Below are 21,658 nucleotides of genomic sequence, written 5' to 3'. Positions count from 1 at the left end.
CATCAGCACCTCTTCTTTTTTGTTGTTGAGGAAAGTGACATCATACAGGCTGTCCTCCCCCAGTCAGTTGATGGACAATGCAAGCAGAACAGAAACCAATGGGACACACCATTGGGCTACGTATATAAAGGACACATTGGTGCAATATACCAGCTACATTTATTTCTATTCATACTATTGAATATCGTCTCTACAGAGGAGTGAACATTTAACAGGTAAAGTTGCAGTTTTTTTAACTTTTGTTTTAGACCAGTGGTTCCCAACATGTTTAGCTCGATACCCAAAAGAGACATTTTATGTCTCCCACTCAAACTATAGTGAAAATAGCCCACAAGCTCACAATGCGTTGCTTCGGATTCCATGATTTTTGTAGTATTTAACTTGTATTCAATATTATAATTATGGTTATATTCATGTTGAAAATGTATCATAATGTGAATCGGGCTGTTATAGCTCCACTATGAGGCCAATTAATTTCATTGGTTCTTCATTGGCCTATACTGGGAGTGTGCGTGCAAAGTTTCACGCCGATCGGTCCAACGTTGCCTGACATTAGCCGTTTACAGACAGACAGACTCACAGGAGCGAAAACATAATCCCTCGCCGTCCCGGCCTCCTGGCGCGGAAAAATAAACAGGTTACTCAGAATGGATCTTTGGGGGGGTGACTACACATGATCAGTCCATGTGATAACTATGTGCAACAGTAAAGGCAATGAGTCTGTGTTACCTTATTTGACAGAAATCTATGAATTATTTGTGTTATTTTGGACCGAAAATGCCTATTATGCTTGAGTAAGTGAAACACATTCCTGATGAGTTCTACAGTGCTGTTATTATAAGGCGATGGGGAACACTAAGACGATTGGCAACGCATGCCCAATTGTGGTCCTTGGTCTTGGACAAACAACAGGATTTAGCTGTATTCAACAGGATTTATCTGTATAAATAAATATATATATAATAAATAAAACTGTCTGGCAAATAAATAAATTCGCCAGATGGTGAAAATCACCACCGCTTTTATGTCTTATTGCAGGCTGCTAATTCAAATATTGCAAACATAGTCAATGATTTAAAAAAAAAGAGAACAATAGAATATTTTAATATGAATAATAAAGCTAAGAAATATAAATTATGAAAGTAGGGTTATGCACAATAATGCAAAGATAATTAAGGGCAGTTCAAAAATACTGATGAGCAACTGATCACATTTGATTTACGTTACACATTCAGTTCCTTATTTCTTGTTCCCAGTTTGACTGGAAAAATCTAGTCAAATCACGTGGTTTGTCCAAAAGTATCTTTCCAAGTTCCCTTTCTTCTGTGCAGTTATTGCTTATGAGACAAATATGCTTAAAATATACTGCTGACAACACTTAATCCAGATTCATGTGCGGTGCACAAATTCAAGGCTGAGATTTCAGTTCCTTCTTTGTTTAGTTTTTTTAGTCATAGTAGTAATTTATTTTGGTCATAACAGGAAAATTCAATATATTCATTGTATCATTATATCTTCATATGTTTTTGTTTTCTGGGCTAAAGACTTTCCAAGTTCCCTTCTTTCACCATAGCAGTTGAGAAAAAACAGGACATACCTGAACCATTGATATGCTGCCAGGGTCATTTCTGTGTTTATTCATGCTGCTGCACTCCCCTGATATGATTTAGAGGGGTTCTGGGATCATATTCAAAACAGCAAACCTGAGGTGGATGATATGAAATTGGGTCTTAAAGGAGTAGTTCACCCCCAAAATGATTTATTTTCTATCAATTACACATGCCACGAAGCCTTGAATTCATGGAGATTTTTAGTTTTTTGTTGCATTCCTAAGCCAATAATTTGATGACCGGCGGTCTCTCCGGCAGGAGACTCAAATGACCTGCATTTGAGTCTCCTACTGGAGACTCGGCTGCTTATATCAATGTTGTGGTTTGTCATAACATTATAAAAAGGATGATTTACAAGCTCACAATGAGTCACAAATCTCACGATGCATTGTGAGCTTGTAGATTGGCTAATTTCCAATATACCCCTGTGTTACAGTGAAATAACGGCTGCAGAGGATATACTTCCAGCTGTGACTGAGACTGAAGTGGATGAGACTGTGAAAGCACAAGCTCAGTCATTTTCCCACTGCAAATACAGTACAACCATGAAGTGTCTCATTGGTTCAGGGAGAGCACGCATGGCTCTTCTTACTACAGGACTTTTTGTACTCCTAGGCTTCCCAGAAGGTAAAGGTATTTTCAGCTGTTTTTAACATGATTACTCCTGATATATAGCATTGCCTGTCTTAAAAGACTAGTAAACAACTGGAGGCAGAATAACTGGTGGACACACATACACACAGGCGGGCGGGGGGATAGAGCAGCCGTAGCTCAGTAGAAGAGGCCGTCTAGTAATCAGGATGTTGCCAGTCCGCTCTCGGGCTCTTGACACTCGGTGTCTTAACCCCTAACTGCTCTTCGGGCGCTGAATAAATTGCACCCACTGCTCCTATAAGGATGGATTAAAGACAGGGCACAAATTTTATATATTTGCAAATGTACCGTGACAAATACCCGCAAAAACTACTAAAGCAGAATAAATAATAATAATAATAATAGTTATTATTATTATTATTATTATTATTATTATTATTATTTCTTTTTTCAGGTTCTATACCAGTCAATAGTCAGTATCAAACCCCACAAAGGCTACATGCGCTCATAAGACACAGTACTCCTGATAATGTAGCGTTTCCTGGGTGCTAGAACTAATTAATCAATAGTAGATTAGTTGTTATCCCTACTACTGCCTGATCTCAGGTGCTTGAGATCACATTGCCTGTTTCACCAATTGTAAATTATGTATCCAACCTGGGCTTGACACTGATTAAAAAGTGAAGTGTGGTTCACCAGTTGTGTACACACACACACACACACACACACACACACACACACACACACACACACACACACACACACACACACACACACACACACACACACACACACACACACACACACACACACAGGCACAACTGTTTATACAGTCAATGGTATGTATGTGTACTGTATAACTGTCACCTCCTCCACCTATAGGTCTATCAGAGATGATCCAAACACAGGGTCCTGTAATGGCCATGGTGGGAGAGGAGGCCCGTTTCACCTGCCAACTGATACAATTCAAGATCATCATCAATCAAGTTACATGGCAGAAAATTCTAAAACGAGAAACACAGAATGTCGCCACCTACAGCAAACGTTTTGGCACCCAGATCAACCCTCCCTTTCAGGGGAAAGTGGAGTTTATAGACACAGGAGTGCAGACTAGTACCACCACCATAGTAGTCAGAAATGTAACCAAAGCAGATGAGGGCTGTTACAGATGTATATTTTCCGATGACAAGACAGAATCCATCCAAAACGATACTTGCTTCACAGTTAATGGTAAGTGGTCGCTCGCGTGCGTGCGTGCGTGCGTGTGACAGTGTGGATTTTCACCAGGATGATTTAGCGTATGGGGAGGGATATGCTATTCTTCCCAGCTCAGCCCCCCTCTTTAACAAGTTTATGGTTGTAGTAAGCTCAGCATACTGTATTACTGTACATCAGACCAATCATTTACTTTTTGCAGCAAATTTGGCAGATGTGTTGATAGATATACTGGGAACAAAACTTGATATTGGGCACTCACAAATTCGCAATCTGGTGGCCGTAGCAGCCATTTTTCAAAATGGCCACCAGTGGATAGTCAAACTTTCCTTACCCTCCCTCTAGTGGCTACAGTTTCAGCCCTAGGAGGCGGAAATATTGTATGAAATATTGTATGAATATTGTATGTAGTTTCCACAGATAGAAATCCCATTAATTTTTCCATAGACGTTTCAGAAAATCCTCATATTAACACATTGGGTGCCAGAAATCTCACCGTTGAGCTGCGCAGCGCTGTTTTTAGCTGTAGACTCCACGACCTGCATTCCATGTGAAAAAAAGCATGCATGCATTTTCCGCGATGGTCCTGGCTAACGCCTGGAACGATAACATCTTTCACACGGGTCACAATGGCGAAGCGATCGCCCATACAAAATTAGTCGTTTTCCCCAACGTAAAAAGTTTCGGAGTTATAGGGGTCGAGGCTTACACCCCTGCCCGACCACTTCGGTCTGCCGCCTCGGGGCGACTGCTTTCCCCGTCGTTCAGTAGTCCTTCTGGCCGATCTACGCAGTCACAGCTTTTTGTTCTGGCCCCACAGTGGTGGAATGAACTCCCCACTGATGTCAGGACAGCAGAGTCACTGCCCATCTTTCGCCGCAAAACCCACCTCTTCAGGAAACACTACCCTGACCCTTCCACTTAGCCTTGCTTACTTGTTGTCAATTATTTGTACGAGCTCTTGTTTTATTGGATCTTGGTTATTTTGATACACTTATTGGTTTGAGCTCTTGCTCATTTGATTTTCCTGTTTGTCTCATCTGTCTTCATCATTAAGAAAGTAGGTAGCTGATATATTGCCTTTTACCATAGCGCTAGGTATACTCTTAGTTGCTTGTTTTAGAAGAGAATGCACTTAAGACTTCCGGTGATTAGTAGTTTTCTTGCGTACTTATGTTGAATGCACTTATTGTAAGTCGCTTTGGATAAAGGCGTCTGCTATATGACCGTAATGTAATGTAATGTATAATATTGTGTGCCATGCCACACTCAGAAGATGTGCATTTTGTGTTTTGTGTTTGTCTAATGTGTCTATGTCTCTTTTTGTGTGTGAATGCACTAATAACCATGTACCTACAGGGGACATTGGACCTCCAGCTCGCCCCGTGGGACAACCTGTAAGTAGCGTACTACTCTGTTGTACTTTGGAAGTGTACATGTATTCCACAGCTAACACAGCTAACAGTATTATATTAAATGTTGTGACACAAAGGTGTCACTGATGCAAGCATCACTGACGCGTGTCAAGAGAGCCCGCCGGTATAAATGAAATAAAAAGAGGTTACCTTTCTGCATTGTTCCATCTAATTTTGGATGGTCTGTGCCATGCATCGATGCTCCAAGATAGAACAGCGTTCTGAGAGAGGCATCAACAGGTTTTGACTAATCCAATTTGACACTTACAGTGTGGCTATAGCCATTAAATTTGGGGTTGATATATGTTTTTATGTTTTTTTATAGTCCCTCCCACAAATTTTACAAGCCAATTCCATTGTCACATGACTCCCGGGATGTGTAACTAATTTGGATTGGAAGATCCAATCCAAAACAAATCATGTTTCTGTAAAGTACAGTTAACATTTTGTCTCGGAATCCAGGGGAAAAGTGGGCTATTTTAGTGCCACCATGAGGCATTGGTGTTATTATTTTTTCCTGCCGTCGGGACAGTGAACCTCTCTACCAAATGTGGTACCTGATAGCCCTTACGGTTTTTGAGAGAAAAATACTTGAATGGTAATGATAAAGCTTGTCGATTTGACATAATGACTGTGTGTGCCGCGAAAAAAAATGTTCTGTGGATGTATTATTTTTAGTATTGGTTTTATTAAAAAGGTTATCTATAAATCCTTTAATTCGGTTCTGTAGGGTCCGGCTGGGCCTTCTGGCCCCAAGGGAGAAAATGGATTTCCGGGTCGACCGGTGAGTAGGTTTTACAGTCCACACACACTGTGTGTGTGTGTGTGTGTGTGTGTGTGTGTGTGTGTGTGTGTGTGTGTGTGTGTGTGTGTGTGTGTGTGTGTGTGTGTGTGTGTGTGTGTGTGTGTGTGTGTGTGTGTGTGTGTGTGTGTGTGTGTGTGTGTGCGCCGCCCACATAGAATGCACTACACTTGAATTACCCACTAATAAGCTAACAGTACAGTATTACATTAACTCTGTTCTGTAGGCTCAGTGCTATGTGTACATTTAACAGCAACAGTACAGTATAACATTAACATGCTATGACATGCCCAAAATAAGATGACAATAACAGCACTGTTTTGTTACCGTTATGTAATAATATAAATCAAAAAGACTATTCTGATGACTTCATTGTAGGGTGGACCTGGGCTGGACGGTCGTCCTGGGCTGGACGGTCGTCCTGGGCTGGACGGTCGTCTTGGGCAGGACGGAGTGAAGGGAGAGAAAGGAGATCCAGGATCTGGCACAGGACATGGCCAACCAGTAAGCTTTATACACCTTGGTTACAGTTTTTCTTGGCTTCGATGCATTTCCTGAAACTATAACCTCATTCCCAAAACAATCAGTGCAATCCCCAAAACAGTAAAAAGGTTTCTCAAAGAACTATAACACCCATGCAAAAGAACACCCATTCAATCGAAATGATAACCATATGGGTCAAAAGACACTATTTTAATGGCGGAACTTAACTTGCGTTTTGGGGGGGGGGGGGTCCACACCAATTTAGCTATAGGTTTATGTGGGCGCAATGAGTTAGCACCTGGTGCAACATGTACTGAATAGTGGTCACATTAATTAAACCAATCAGGGTGTCGGCTGCCATCACTACCAGGTAATGCCAGTGGTACACTTATTGGTATTGACATGGCGTAGATAAGATGCACAGAACGCTTTTCTAGGGATGAAATGTGCTGCTGGTGCATGAACTTAAGCTTAAAATCTATCGAAGCAGCATTAATAATGTGATGATGTCAGGAGACGTGGGGGAAACAAACGGTCTCTGCTCACCGAAACATCACAAAAACGAGAGGTAGGCCGTTATCCAAAACTCATCGTAGCATAATGTCTACTCATGTCCAAGAGACATATGTGATATATTGACATATCGCCTTAATGTTCACATGCTCATTCTCAGTCAGGTTATTTTTTTAAACTTCATATTAAGGCATGAGAGTGGCGGACGCTATTTTTGTTAGATTTTGAGTTCTGCCCTGCACCTGGCACTTTAGACAGTGGATGTGCGTGCTTTCTGGCTTGTTTTGTATTATTATTTATTATTTATTACAGTACAGTATAACATTAACTTATATTGATTTAACTATTTAGTCTCATCTGTTTAAGGAAATAGGTAGCTGATATATTGCACTTTTACCTTAGCGCTAGGTATACTCTTGGTTGCTTGTTTTTGCAGAAAATGCACTAAAGACTTCTGGTGATTAGTAGTTTTCGTTCCCTACCTATGTTGAATACACTTATTGTAAGTCGCTTTGGATAAAAGCGTCTGCTAAATGACTGTAATGTAATGTAATGTAATGTACTGACCTGCCCAAAATATGGCCACCAGGTAGAAAGTGGTTCAACAGCGCTGTTCTGTTACTATTATGTAATATCATAAATGATATAGACTATTCTGATGACTGGCATGCTTCCTTGTAGGGTTTACCTGGGACACCAGGAATGAAGGGAGACAGAGGAAATTCAAGCTCCCCAGGCTTCCCAGTAAGCTTTGCACACTTGTTTTTTTCTTAATTGCTTCAAAGTATTTCCTGAAACTCTAACCTCATTCCCAAAACAATAAGTACTGTAAGTGCAATTCCCAAAACAGTAAAAGCATTTCTCATAAAACTATACCACCCATTCAAAAATACTGATTGTTAATTCTGAACACTGAAAGCATATGAACCCTAGTGTCCCTATTTTGGGGAGAACATTCAGGGAAAATAGTAGATCTACAAGCCCACAGCACCGCAACACAACATGTTGTGCGCTTGTAGATCGGCTATTTTCAGCAAAGATATTTGGTGTAGAGGGAAAAAGGAGGGGGCCTAGTATAGACCCCTGGGGGACTCCAGTCAACTGGGTATATACTGTAGGGTTCAAATATTAACACATCATTTTACAGTGTACACATTCAAAAGTATATTGAAAGTACATCCCATATATATATGGGATGATAAGGTATGATAGATCTTTATATAAAACCAGTAGAGTAATACAATTCAAACAATACACATGGTTTCAATATGTCTAATGTTTGTGTCTATCTCTCTCCTTTTGTGTGTGTATGTGTCTGTCTGTCTGTCTGTCTGTCTGTCTGTCTGTCTGTCTGTCTGTCTGTCTGTCTGCGCACAAACAATGCACTAATAACTGTGGACTGTACCTACAGGGACCGATGGTAAGTAACTAGCGTTCTACTCTGTTGTACTATGGAATTGTTGCATGTTAAAGCTAACCGTACAGTATTACAATAACTCTGTTCTGTAGGCTCAGTGTTACAGTATGTGTACATTTAACAGTACAGTACAGTATAACATTAACTTCCAGTTTGCTATGACATGCCCAAAATATGGACACCTGGTAGAAAGTGGTTCAACAGCACTGCTTTGTTACTATTATGCAATAATATAAATAATGAAGACTATTCTGATGACTGGATCGTGCTTCCTTGTAGGGTGTACCTGGGACACCAGGAATGAAGGGAGACAGAGGAAATTCAGGCTCCCCAGGCTTACAAGTAAGCTTTACACACTTGTTTTTTTTCTTCATTGCTTCAAAGTATTTCCTGAAACTCTAACTTCATTCCCAAAACAATAAGTAAGTGCAATTCCCAAAACAGTAAAAGCATAACTATAGCAAAAAACTATACCACCCCTGCAAAAGAACCCATAACAATCAAAATGATAACCATATGCATCAAAAGACATTAAGTCAGTCAATCGCTACAACAATCGCTACAACATACATCATAAAATACTGAGTGTTAGTATGAAAGTATAAAGCATATACTGTCCCTATAGTGTCCCTATTTTGGGGAGGACATTCAGGAAAAATAGCAGATCTAGAAGACCACAACACCGCAACATCGCAACACAGGGCTTGTAGATCGGCTATTTTCAGCAAAGACATTTGGTGTAGGGGGAAAAAGGAGGCGGCCTAGTATAGACCCTTGAGGGACTCCTGTCAACTGGGTATATACAGTAGGGTTCAAATATTAATATATTATATTAGTATATTGAAAGTATACATCCCATATACAGTATATGGAAGGTACAGTATGATAGATTTTATATATAAAACCGGTAGAGATATATGGAAGTAATACAATACAAAGTATACACAAGGTTTCAATATGTCTAATGTTTGTTTGTGTCTATCTCCCTCTATATGTGTTTTGTGTGTGTGTGTGTGTGTGTGTTTTGTGTGTGTGTGTGTGTGTGTGTGTGTGTGTGTGTGTGTGTGTGTGTGTGTGTGTGTGTGTGTGTGTGTGTGTGTGTGTGTGTGTGTGTGTGTGTGTGTGTGTGTGTGTGTGTGTGTGTGTGTGTGTGTGTGTGTGTGTGTGTGTGTGTGTGTGTGTGTGTGTGGCAAAACTCATCGTAGCATAATGTCTCCTCATGTCCAAGAGACATATGTGATATCTTGACATATCACCTTAATGTTCACATGCTCATTCTCAGTCAGGTTATTTGTAAAACTTCATATTAAGGCAGGAAGCATATTTTTGTTAGATTTTGAGTTCTGCCCTGCACCTGGCACTTTAGACAGTGGATGTGCGTGCTTTCTGGCTTGTTTTGTATTATTTTTATTACAGTACAGTAAAACATTAACTTATACTGACCTGCCCAAAATATGGCCACCAGGTGGAAAGTGGTTCAACAGCACTGTTTTCTTACTATTATGTAATAACATAAATGATGAAGACTATTTTGATGACTGGCATGCTTCCTTGTAGGGTGTAACTGGGATACCAGGAATGAAGGGAGACCAAGGAAATACAGGCCCCGCAGGCTCACGAGTAAGCTTTACACACTTGTTTTTCTTTTCTAAATTGCTTCAAAGTATATCCTGAAACATTAACCTCATTCCCAAAACAATAAGTAAGTACAATTCCCAAAACAGTAAAAGTATTTCTCATAAAACTATACCACCCCTGCAAGAGAACCCATAACAATCAAAGTGATAACGCATCAAAATACATTAAGTCAGTCAATCGCTACAACATCACATTTATGCTCACTTCTGATCATTGCTTAACCCTGACACTCAAAATGCAAAGTATTTGCATCAAGACTATACAGATAAGGAAGCAATCATGTTGTTTGCAACGTAGTAACACGATGTCTGCCTCGCAATACCTTACCTAATGAAAACACATGGATAATGGCAGCCATCAACTTACAGCTACAGAGGTAAATCAATACCTTTGATAATTCTGGATTTTTTTTGGACCAACAAAAATATTAAAATGATTATTTCACAGTCATAATACTTCTATGGGTGAAATGTATTCTACAACTTTTCAAAAGTGGATTTATTTTTGTTTATCAAACATTTTCATAAAAGTGTTATTTATATCATTTAATTCTGTCCTGTAGGGTGCTCCAGGTAGACCGGTGAATAGGTTTTACTACAGTCTACTATATAGTCTTGTGTAGCCAGACAACTATTCCACAATCTCCGAATGCTATATAGATAAAGTCTGGAACTACACCTCCTGAAAGCCGAGAACGGAAGCTGTCATCTGTTTGTCATTTCTGTTCACGAAAATATCTTAACATTTAATTTGTCATGTCCAATTCTGCTAAGCAGCAAGCTATATATGTTCGGATGATTTAGATTTAGATTTGGACAAATATCCGTGACGGTAAAGACTAAACGGAAGTGGGGAAGAGGTGCTCACATACGCTTTATCGCTTGATTATTTTCAGAGCTTCCATGCTCCAGACTGTATGACTGTAGATCGGCTATTTTCAACAAAGACATTTGGTGTAGATGGAAAAAGGAGGGGGCCTAGTATAGATCCCTGGGGGACTCCAGTCAACTGGGTATACAGTATACTGTACAGTTCAAATATTAACACATAGTTTTACAGTGTACACATTCCACAGTAGAAAAATGTGGGAGTAATAAAATTCAAAGAATACACATGGTTTCAATATGTCTAATGTTTGTGTCTATCTCCCTCCTTTTGTGTGTGTGTGTGTGTGTGTCTGTCTGTCTGTCTGTCTGTCTGTCTGTCTGTCTGTCTGTCTGTGTGCGCACAAACAATGCACTAATAACGTGTACTGTACCTACAGGGAGCGACGGTAAGTAACTAGCGTTCTACTCTGTTGTACTTTGGAATTGTTACATGTTGCTAACCGTACAGTATTACAATAACTATGTTCTGTAGGCTCAGTGTTATGTGTACATTTAACAGGGCAGTACAGTATAACATTAATTTAAGTCAGTCAATCGCTACATTTACCAATTGTTTTATCGATCTGAATCGAACGTTTTATCATCTCAATTAATGAGAATTATTGGATTCTAAAAGTTAAAACACTCTCTGTACTTACAAACACTCATACTCTCTCTCTCTCTCTCTCTCTCTCTCTCTCTCTCCAGGGCTTCATGGGACCTCGAGGAGCTGCTGGACCCCCTGGACCCCCTGGCAAGAACGGAGAGGATGTAAGAACACTGACCTTTGACCCCTATATGAATGGATGAATAAATGAACGAATGAATCAATTAATTAATGGATAGTTGGATAAACGTATACATGAGTAGATGGATGGATGGATGGATGGGTGGATGAATGAATGACTTGATGGATGAATTAAGTATCAAAGTCTGAAAAATGTCCCCCAACGTCCATGTTGTCAGGTACTGCTGTCCCCACATGGATAGTAAAACAAACACACACACACACACACACACACACACACACACACAGCCAACCTATAATGAACTGGTAGACCTGCTATTATGTCTGTCTGTGGTCTCACACACACACACACACACACACACCCCCACACACACACACACACACACACACACACACACACACACACACACACACACACACACACACACACACACACACACACACACACACAGGCATGGGTGGATATTTTCAGACGCGACACACATGATTGCAGAGAGGTTTTTGAAAATACCCTCTCTCTCTCTCTCAGGTTGAGTCTGGTAAGCCTGGTAGAGGTGGTGAGCGCGGACCAACTGGCGCACAGGTGAGTTACGGCTACATTTCTGCTAAATAATAGCATAACAATAATACTAATCCTCATGATAATAATCCAAATAATAGTGGTATTGACTATGATTATTGATTGTCATTGTGTTTGTTTACGTCTCCAGGGTGCTCGTGGATTCCCCGGAACCCCCGGAGTTCCTGGAATCAAGGGACACAGAGTGAGTTCAAAATGGCGTCTCCCGTTTTAACAAGCTTTATTGACACGCCATGGAGAGGCAAAACACTTGGATGAAATGCTAAATCAATTCTGTCCTTAACTGTAACCTACTCTTGTCTGTCTGTCTGTCTGTCTGTCTGTCTGTCTGTCTGTCTGTCTGTCTGTCTGTCTGTCTGTCTGTCTGTCTGTCTGTAGGGTTTCAGTGGTCTGGATGGTGCTAAGGGAGATCAGGGCCCTGCTGGACCCAAGGTAAGAATCTCTGTCTGTCTTTCTTTCTCTCTGTCTTGTATTTTTAATGCACATTATTGCTTCTTTTATGCCATCAAACCACTCACTAACTCTCTCTCTCTCTCTCTCTCTCTCTCTCTCTCTCTCTCTCTCTCTCTCTCTCTCTCTCTCTCTCTCTCTCTCTCTCTCTCTCTCTCTCTCTCTCTCTCTCTCTCTCTCTCTCTCTCTCTCTCTCTCTCTCTCTCTCTGTGTGTGTTTAGGGAGAGGCTGGCTCTTCTGGTGAGAACGGAACACCAGGTGCCATGGTGAGTTTAAAGACCATACTGTATATTATTATATATATGTGTATATTATGGTTAATTAGTGGATAGAAGTTAAACAGACAGAACCGTTCCTGTAGCTGCAGAAAGATTAGAGATGAACCTGAGGTGAACCCTGTTCTGATACTCTGATGTCTGGGGTCAGGAAATGGGTGTGGTTTAAAATGTTCAAACAGCATCAAAGGGGTGTGGTTTAATGATGTCATTAATGACCGTATCACAAACACCAAAGCATGATGTTGGCAACAGGAGAGCTATATGGATAGATGAGGTTAGAAGGATTTCTGTCAGAAACTGTGAAGAAATAAAAAGACAGTTTAAACACCAAGGTGACAGACCTTCCTATCAGTGTCTCTGAGTGACTGAGCAATGAATGTGAAACTACTTTAGAATCTGTGCACAGCTGTAGTCCTGGGTCTACAGAACAGCTATTCCACAATCTCCGAATGCTATATAGATAAAGTATCTACACCTTCCGAAAGCCGAGAACGGAAGCTGTCATCTGTTTGTCATTTCTGTATATGTGTATGACATGGTTTCAATATGTATAATGTTTGTGTCTATCTCCCTCCTTTTGTGTGTCTGTCTGTCTGTCTGTCTGTCTGTCTGTCTGTCTGTCAAACAATACACTAATAACCGTGTACTGTATACAGGGACTGATGGTAAGTAACTAGCGTTCTACTCTGTTGTATTATGGAATTGTTACATGTTAAAGCTAACCGTGCAGTATTGCAATAACTCTGTTCTGTAGGCTCATAGTCCAGTAATATTGTCACTTGACCTCCCACTAATTGCAACAAAAACAAACTCAACTGATTTTGTGTCCTAAATATGTCCTGAATGAGAGGAAAAAAGTCGCAAGGAATTGCATGTAGGGAAATTATTTTAATTAAAAATGGCCGCCATCCACACTATTATTACATATACAATCATATATCTTGAAAATCGAACACTGTATGAAGTCGACATTTGTCAGGTGTGTTGCTGGGGACCCAGGGAAACGCAGTATCAAGTTTGAACTTGTTTGGATGAGCGGATCTTTAGAAAGCTGCAATTAAGTGGCCCATTCAAAACAGGCATATTAAGTATAGGCATTCTATGGATAATAAGGGGTTAACCTAGGACAACTTGCAACAGAAACTCTTTTAACTTTTTTTGTTTCATAAATATGTTAGTTATAACATAACAAAAGTCCTAAGAAATCCCAGTGGTGGAAATATTATTGAAAAATGCTTAAATAGGTGATGTGCTGATGTCACAATTTCCCATTGACGCTCATGTTAAAAAAGATTTAAGCATGTTTCCGTGTCTAATTTCCACACAAAAGGTTCAATACTGTCCACTATCAAACAGAAACTGTGTTGGATGCATTACAGTGCTTGTTAAAAAAAAGAAGAAGAAACTAATCTTAACCCTTCAAGTGCCATTTCTGTATGTTATGCATTATGCATTTGTATGCACTCGGTTTTCATGTTCATTTCATATACATTCTTATGTGAAGCACTGCGCATGTGATTTTGTTGATGTAAAGCACTGCATTTTGTTGTGAAGATACCATCTTCTCTGTTGTGAAGATGGTATGCCGCCGACACTGTCTTGCCAATGCTGAGCTACAAACGCCACCTGCGGAGGTAGGCTACCATGGTGCCCATGTATTGGTTGAGACCGTCTTCCATCACCTTCAATTATAATTAGACCTATTTGATCCCGTGGGAGAAATTAAGTTTCAGAAGTGTTCAGTGTATTGCACAGGGGCGGGAATCGAACTTGAGACCTTTTGCTTCTGAGGCTGGCTCTCTACCCATTCAGCCATCCTGTTGGTCTTTGCTTCCATGTTAGTCATCTCAGTATGATGGCTAGGTTGTCCACATAACCATTTTTAAAAAATGTTGTAAATGGTAAATTTGTACAGCGCTTTTATCCAAAGCGCTTTACATAGATTGTGCATAACATTCACCCATTCACACACCGATGGCGGAGGAATCCATGCAAGGCACCATTAGGGGTTCAGTGTCTTGCTCAAGGACACTTCGACACTAACTCTGGGGCCCCCAGCCCGGGATCGAACTGGGAACCTTGCGGTTTCCAGTTCACTCTACCCCGGCCACTCTACCCCGGCCACTCTACCCCTGAGCCACTGCCGCCCCATGTTGTATCTGGTAGGTCATATATGTAGATGTTAAACAGCATTGAGGAGAGAACACACCCTTACGGAATACCATTCCTCAGTCATCTAAGCCAGCTGTGCTGGCCATTACTGGTCTGTAGAGTGAAGCTGCGGTTTGACAGCATCTCCATGATGAAGTTCACCATATTTCGATCAGGGATTGTCCTCCGAAACTTCAGGTGGAATTCAGTGCCAGACTATTTTCGGGTTTAGTAATACAAAACTAAATCAAAGTTCCGATTTCTAAAACATTTTTAATTCACTTCATAATAATAATATTAATAATAATAACAATAATAATAACTTTATTTCACTTTCATACAGAAAATGCAGCTTAAAGTGCTTCACATAAAAATGTATATGAAATGAACATTAGTTCATAACAATGCATAAAATGCAGCAATAGCACTCGAATGGTTAAGGCTTTTTTTCTTTTTCTTTTTACAAGCGCTGTACTGCATCCAACCAGTTTCTGGTTGATAGTGGGCAGTATTGAACCTTTTTTGTGGAAATTAGACAAGAAAACATCCTTTTTTAACATGGGCGTCAATGGGATATTGTGACATTACCTATTTAAGCATTTTGACATTTTGTAGTGTGATATTGTGTGCGCATAATTTAATTGAGTTGTTTGATCAGTACTTGATCAGTTGTGTGATTATGTGATCATAATAAATTCTTGTCACTGATATTCTGTATCCTTGTTTTGCTACAAGGAACAAATACAGCATAGTCAAATCTAGCAGAAAGGGCCAAAAAGCGTTATACTTACAGGTCATTTTCAAAACTTTCCCTTCATACGATTCCTTGTGACTTTTTTTCTGTGATTCAGAACATATTGAGGATACAAAATCAGCTGAGTTTGGTTTTGTTGCAATTAGTGGGAGGTTGACCCCCATTTTTGCTTAAAATGCCTGGACTATCAGTGTAATGTGTACATTTAACAGTGCAGTACAGTAACATTAACTTATGCTATGATACTCCCAGAATATGGCCACCAGGTGGAAAGTGGTTCAACAGCACTGTTTTGTTACTATTATGTAATAATATAAATAATGAAGACTATTCTGATGACTGGCGTGCTTCCTTGTAGGGTTTACCAGGACCTGCAGGCTACTCAATAAGCTTTACACACTTTTTATTTTTTATTTTTTTAATTGCTTCAAAGTATTCCCTGAAACTCTAACCTCATTCCCAAAACAATAGGGACGCCCAGGATTCAACGGAATCCCCGGACCCGCTGGAGCATCAGGTGAGTTAACCCACTGATCCACGAGTCTGGATCAGGAGCATTCAGTCAAACTAAGTCAAACTTCCCCCAGGCCAGACAGCTGTACTTGTGTTTTTTTCACCAAGTTACCCCTCAATTGGGTCGCTTCAGTACTGACCAGACCAGTGGGTATATATAAATAGCCTATCTACAAGCTCACAACATGTCGCAACATTGTGAGGTTGTAGATCTGCTATTTTCGCTCACAATGACATGCCCAAAATAGGGATGACGGGTTGAAAGTGGTTCATTGCATTCATATTATAACCTTGGTGACCGACCACAGGCCGGGGTGGCTTCGACGGGGCCCCAGGCTCAGACGGTCTTCAGGGACCCCCGGGTCTTCCGGGGACCGCCACCACAGCCCACTACGGCTTCCTCATCACCAGGCACAGCCAGGGATCGGATGTCCCCTTCTGCCCCGACGGGACCAGCCTCTTCTACGACGGGTACTCTCTGCTCTACGTGCTGTCCAACGAGCGAGGACATGGACAGGACTTGGGTAGGCATACGATACAATACTGATATAGATAGACCTTATTAAGCCCCCCATCAAGGGAAATTCGGCTGTCATGGCAGTAACTACAGTATCAAACATAGGACAAGAAGTCCAATTTCCAGAGCAATTCACAGTAAGCAAGGAAAACACAAGGTAATACATCAAATGCATAGCAATAGTGATCTAGTAATCTAGGATCATAGGTAAACCAAGAGCCTATCATCAGTCTAAAGCAGGGGTCTTCAACGTTTTCAGGCCAGGGACCCCCAAACTGATGGGGTGATGGAGCAGGGACCCCCTACCTCGTATATTGTATATTTATGTATAAAATTGGATGTCATTGCTCATATTTCTCTCTCTCTCTCTCACACACTTTCTCAGGAACGGCGGGCAGCTGTCTGCGGCAGTTCAGCGTCATACCCTTCATGTTCTGCAACATCGACAACGTGTGTAACGTTGCCTCCCGTAACGACTACTCCTACTGGCTGTCCACTTCTGAGCCCATGCCCATGGCCATCGCTCCCATCATCGGGGAGGCCATCAAACCCTTCATCGGCAGGTAGGGAGCGAGAGGATGGAGAGAGCACGAGATAGAGGGGTGGAAGGTCGGATGGAGGGAGGGATTGCCCTAACCCTAACCCTAACCCATTGAGGGAAAGATAAGAGGGACACAGGTTAACCCATTAAAAGAGGGAAAGTGTCTGTGTCATTTTAGCTGCTATTTTTTAACATTTCTGAAAAATCTTGAAAGTGTTTGAATTTTTCTTTTTTTTTACAATGGGGATCTCAGGTCTTAACGGGTTAAATGAAGAAACGGTGATTAATTTGTATGTGTGTGTGTGTGTGTGTGTGTGTGTGTGTGTGTGTGTGTGTGTGTGTGTGTGCGTGTGCGCGTGCGTGTGTGTCTAGGTGTGCAGTGTGTGAGGCTCCGGCCATGGTCATTGCGGTCCACAGTCAGACCATTATGATCCCTGCTTGTCCCGCCTACTGGGAGGCCCTGTGGATAGGATACTCCTTCATGATGGTACACACACATTCTTATTCTCATTGCATTCATAAATAATTGTAGAATGAATTACATAAAACAATTAACCATAGCCAGGTTCCTGATTTGATTTTAGTTTAAAAAAAATGTTCGCTTAAAAATATATATATTCAAAGATTTGCACACATTTTCTCTTTTTTCTTTTCAAAAATAGCATATCTACAAGGTCATATCGCGTCACTTTGTGCCGCGATATGACCTTGTATATCTGCTATTTTTGAATAGCGAAAGTATAATAAGTATAAGTAAAGTGGCTCAAATGATCGTGACGCTATATTAACTAATTTTGCTGGGGACCCCCTCAAGGACCCCCTGGGGGGTCCCCGGACCCAACTTTTAGAACCTTGGTGGAAAGTAACTAAGTACATTTACTTAAGTACCGTACTTAAGTACAATTTTGAGGTGTTTGTACTTTACTTGAGTATTTCCAATTTCCAATACTTTTACTTCTACTCCACTACATCTCAGAGGCAAATATTGTACTTTTGCTCCACTACAATTACTTGAAAACTTTAGTTACTAGTTACTTTTCAGATATAAATTATGATATTATGAAATATACATTAACCACTTTAGCCCTATTTTATACCTAGGCTATTTGAAAATAGCCGATCTATAAGCTCACAACGGGTCGCTTTGCGACCCGTTGTGAGCTTGTAGATCTGCTATTTTCAAACATTTTTGTACTTTTACTTTTGGTACTTTAAGTACATTTTGATGCCAATACTTCTGTACTTTTACTCAAGTAAATTTAGTGTACAATACAGTGCAGTATTGATACTTTTACTTAAGTAAAACATTTGAGTACTTTTTCCACCACTGGTACCGGTCTTAACCCCTATGTGGTTGTTCTCCCTGACAGTTCTCCAGTGCAGGAGCGGAGGGCTCAGGCCAGCCTCTGGCCTCTCCCGGCTCCTGCCTGGAGGAGTTCCGCAGCGCTCCGTTCATCGAGTGCCACGGCAGCGGGACGTGCAGCTACAACGCCAACTCCTACAGCGTCTGGCTGGCCGCCATAGACCAAGACGAGATGTTCAGGTAGGCAACCATGCTTTGATCCAACTGGAAAAGTCACTGTGCTGAATTAAATTGTTAATACAAAGCATACATTAAGGCAGTGGTTCTCAAGCTTTTTCATGTCAAGGACCCCCAAATTTACACTTATTAGCCCGTGGACCCCCATTTGAAAAGATATGCCAGGGAAGATTCTTTATACGGCTCTAGCAGTGATTCATTCAAGGACCCCCAGTTTGACATGCATTAAGGCTACGGACCCCCATGTAATGGCATTTCTATCTCTGGTACCCCAATTTATATTGTAAAATCAATGTTAATTTAACTCTGAGAGTGTACAAATGGAACCAAATGGACACGTTAGGGTCCATTTGGTTCCATTTGTACCCTCTCAGAGTTACAGACCCATAAGGGTCCATTTAGTTCCTAACTCTCCTTCATTTAGCTGGGGACCCTCTGGAACTCCCTTAAGGACCCCTGAGGGTCCCCGGACCACACTTTGAGAACCAATGCCTTAATGAACCTATAGGCACTCTTCCCATACCTCATCAGCCTCAACTTTGACCTTTCCCCTCTCACCACCCTACAGGAGACCCCAGTCAGAGACTCTGAAGGCGTACCTGCGGACGCGTGTGAGCCGCTGCGTCGTCTGCATGAAGAGAACGTAACGGCACGGCAAAACGCAAGCCAAGCTATAACGTTGCCGGGGAAACGACTGCCAAGCCCACCAACAACAAGAGATCATTGGATGATAGGGGGACGAAGAGGAGGAGGAGGAGGAGGAGGAGGACGGCGGATGGTGTCGTCGCCGTGATGTGTTGGAATTCCAATAGAGAATTGTCTCCTTGAGATTTGGTTTTGATGCGCTACAGTAGCTGCGGAAAAATAATGTGGTACATGCATTTCTAGAGAGGAGTGCTCCCTCTGGGGTTTTTATTTTCTCCTTCTTTTTTGTGTTTTGTTCCCCCCCCCCCCCCCCCTGTTTTTCTTTGTTTCATTTTTACTAAGGAGTGGATGGTCTCCACGGTTACCAAATCGGTACTTTGACTTCGGAACATCCAAGAAAAAGAGATGCACTGACGATGAGCTTCCCTTAGTAAGACTTCCTCTCTCGCTCTCTCTGTCTCTTTTTTTATAGGATTTTAATTCACAAACTATTTTTCTTCTCTCACTTTCTCCGTCAAAGCCTACATCAGGGGCCGTGTCCATAGAAGCGCTTTGGTTAATCATGTCCAGAGCGCTCGCACGTGGCATTTATTGATGCCCACAGTGCCCACAACGTTCAAACGTCGCAGTGCTCGAACGTTCCTGTCATCTGTGTTATTAGCACAGATAGCTTAGCTGAAAGAACGTAAACAGGGAGTTCTCGTGGTTGTGGTAACGATTCACGGTCGGCTCGTATAAAATGACCGGCTCAGGAGGATCAAAATGACCCGGTGCCCCTCTAAAAGTTTAACTTTTAGAAAACACTTTCTGTGGACACTGCCTCTTATGCGTGCGTCGGTGTCGCGTGGCAAAGATAGCGTACCTACAAGCTAACAGTGTGTCGCGTGGCTATTTTCAGCACACAGCACCGTCGTAGAGCAAAGTATAAATCAAGCTTCATTATTCTGTCACTTGTTTTATTTCTCGATGTTTCATTCGGTGGTACTAACCCTGCTGTAGTGCTGTAGCCCGAGCCTTCAAATGATAGGCCTCTCTCTCTCTCTCTCTCTCTTTGTAAGTAATGAAATGTGTATATTGTGTAAAACTCCTTTTTTTTGTGTATTAGGTCATGAAATCGTTAACAGCTTATTTGTTATAAAAATAACGTTTCCGGGTTTTCTTTTTAGCTTGCTCGCTCACTTATTCGTGCACATGCGTGCATATATACAAACACACACACACACACACACACACACACACACACACACACACACACGCTACTTCAATCACCGACACTCCTTCACTCAGATATTGTACAAAGTAAGGCTTTCTATGAATGAAACAGTATTTTATATAAATATAAAATAAAATATATATTTTGGTGGGAAAAAAGGAAAAATGGTTTTAGAAGCTATTTGGCTACAGGGGGAGATGGGTCATTTATTTGACAAAGGTCAACGGTCATTCTGCGAAACACAAACACGTTAACTAGGCCTACTGAGCACATACAGAGACATGACGTTTGGGTTTTTTTTACCCTGAGACGTAACATTATTGTATGATATTTACAACATCAATCGCTTAAACCTTTTGTATTCAATATTCTAGCAATAATCATTGTTGAGCTGAATAATAAAAGAAATGGCGATAAGCTTTAAGAGTTGAGCTTTTCAATTTTGGGGGACAATTCATTTTCCTATCTACAAGGATTTCTGTGTTTGTTTCAGTGTTGTTGATTGCTGGTTGTTGGTGTGGCATCAGGATTTGTAGTGAACTGGCCACTGTCTTCAGTCCATGTCATCCTGGTGGTCCACGCTTGGGGCTTTGTTATTCTGTACAATTTGCTTTACAATTTCACAGACATAATCATCCTACAGTTAGGGCTGTCACGATTACAACATTTAAGCTGATGATTAATTGTCATACAAATTATCGTGATTAACGAGCTTTTAGGCTTCGTAAAACAAAAGTTGCACAAGGCAGATATGACAAATAACATACATAATTTAATTACTTTTATACTTTAAAAAAAATACATGAATAATACAATTAGCCTATTTTGCACTATTTTTGAAAATGTTTGAGAATTATGATAATCTTTAACATGGTAATGATCATGACGAATTGACGATTATGACGATAATGCAAAAAAGAATATGATTATCTCAAATAATTGCGATTAGGCGATTATGTAATAATTGTGACAGGTCTAGCTACAGTAGATTTAAAATATACTATATCCATTGTAAATGTCGTGATTGGAGTATGAAAACATTAGCATCTAATCAAACATTAAACCATGTCTGTCTGCAGCTAAATCATCATTATAAATGTGAAACAGACCATGAACTTTTGATACAAACAAAATATCTATCTCATGACAAAGAGCATAAAATGGTTGTTTCCTTT

At 40.8% G+C, this 21,658-nt stretch overlaps 3 protein-coding genes across 3 annotated transcripts; all 3 read left to right on the top strand.

Annotated features, from left to right (window-relative positions):
* Window positions 1-147: 147 nt before the first annotated feature.
* On the top strand, window positions 148-7,406 carry LOC308080549 (uncharacterized protein; the record flags this gene model as incomplete). The annotated part of the gene is made up of 7 exons (XM_080422444.1): window positions 148-215; window positions 2,047-2,237; window positions 3,087-3,434; window positions 4,779-4,816; window positions 5,565-5,618; window positions 6,015-6,140; window positions 7,314-7,406. The coding sequence occupies exons 2-7, from the start codon at window positions 2,156-2,158 to the stop codon at window positions 7,404-7,406; spliced, it is 741 nt and encodes a 246-aa protein (XP_080278570.1). The 5' UTR covers window positions 148-215; window positions 2,047-2,155.
* Window positions 7,407-11,266: 3,860 nt separating this feature from the next.
* LOC308080548 (uncharacterized protein) lies at window positions 11,267-12,663 on the top strand (the record flags this gene model as incomplete). The annotated part of the gene is made up of 5 exons (XM_080422443.1): window positions 11,267-11,324; window positions 11,831-11,884; window positions 12,012-12,065; window positions 12,260-12,313; window positions 12,553-12,663. Exons 1-5 carry the CDS (start codon window positions 11,268-11,270, stop codon window positions 12,661-12,663), a joined length of 330 nt encoding a protein of 109 aa, XP_080278569.1. The 5' UTR covers window position 11,267.
* Window positions 12,664-14,759: 2,096 nt separating this feature from the next.
* Window positions 14,760-21,205, top strand: LOC308080547 (collagen alpha-2(IV) chain-like; the record flags this gene model as incomplete). Its single annotated transcript, XM_080422442.1, has 7 exons — window positions 14,760-14,771; window positions 15,986-16,031; window positions 16,336-16,551; window positions 16,930-17,107; window positions 17,458-17,572; window positions 18,456-18,628; window positions 19,194-21,205. The coding sequence occupies 7 exons, from the start codon at window positions 14,760-14,762 to the stop codon at window positions 19,270-19,272; spliced, it is 819 nt and encodes a 272-aa protein (XP_080278568.1). The 3' UTR covers window positions 19,273-21,205.
* Window positions 21,206-21,658: the final 453 nt, after the last annotated feature.

The sequence above is a fragment of the Gymnoscopelus braueri genome (assembly GCF_963280865.1).
Source record: "Gymnoscopelus braueri genome assembly, chromosome: 24".
Taxonomy (NCBI): Eukaryota; Metazoa; Chordata; class Actinopteri; order Myctophiformes; family Myctophidae; genus Gymnoscopelus; species Gymnoscopelus braueri.
The sequence above is the reverse complement of the archived record's forward strand: the minus strand, read 5'-3'. Positions and strand labels throughout refer to the sequence as shown.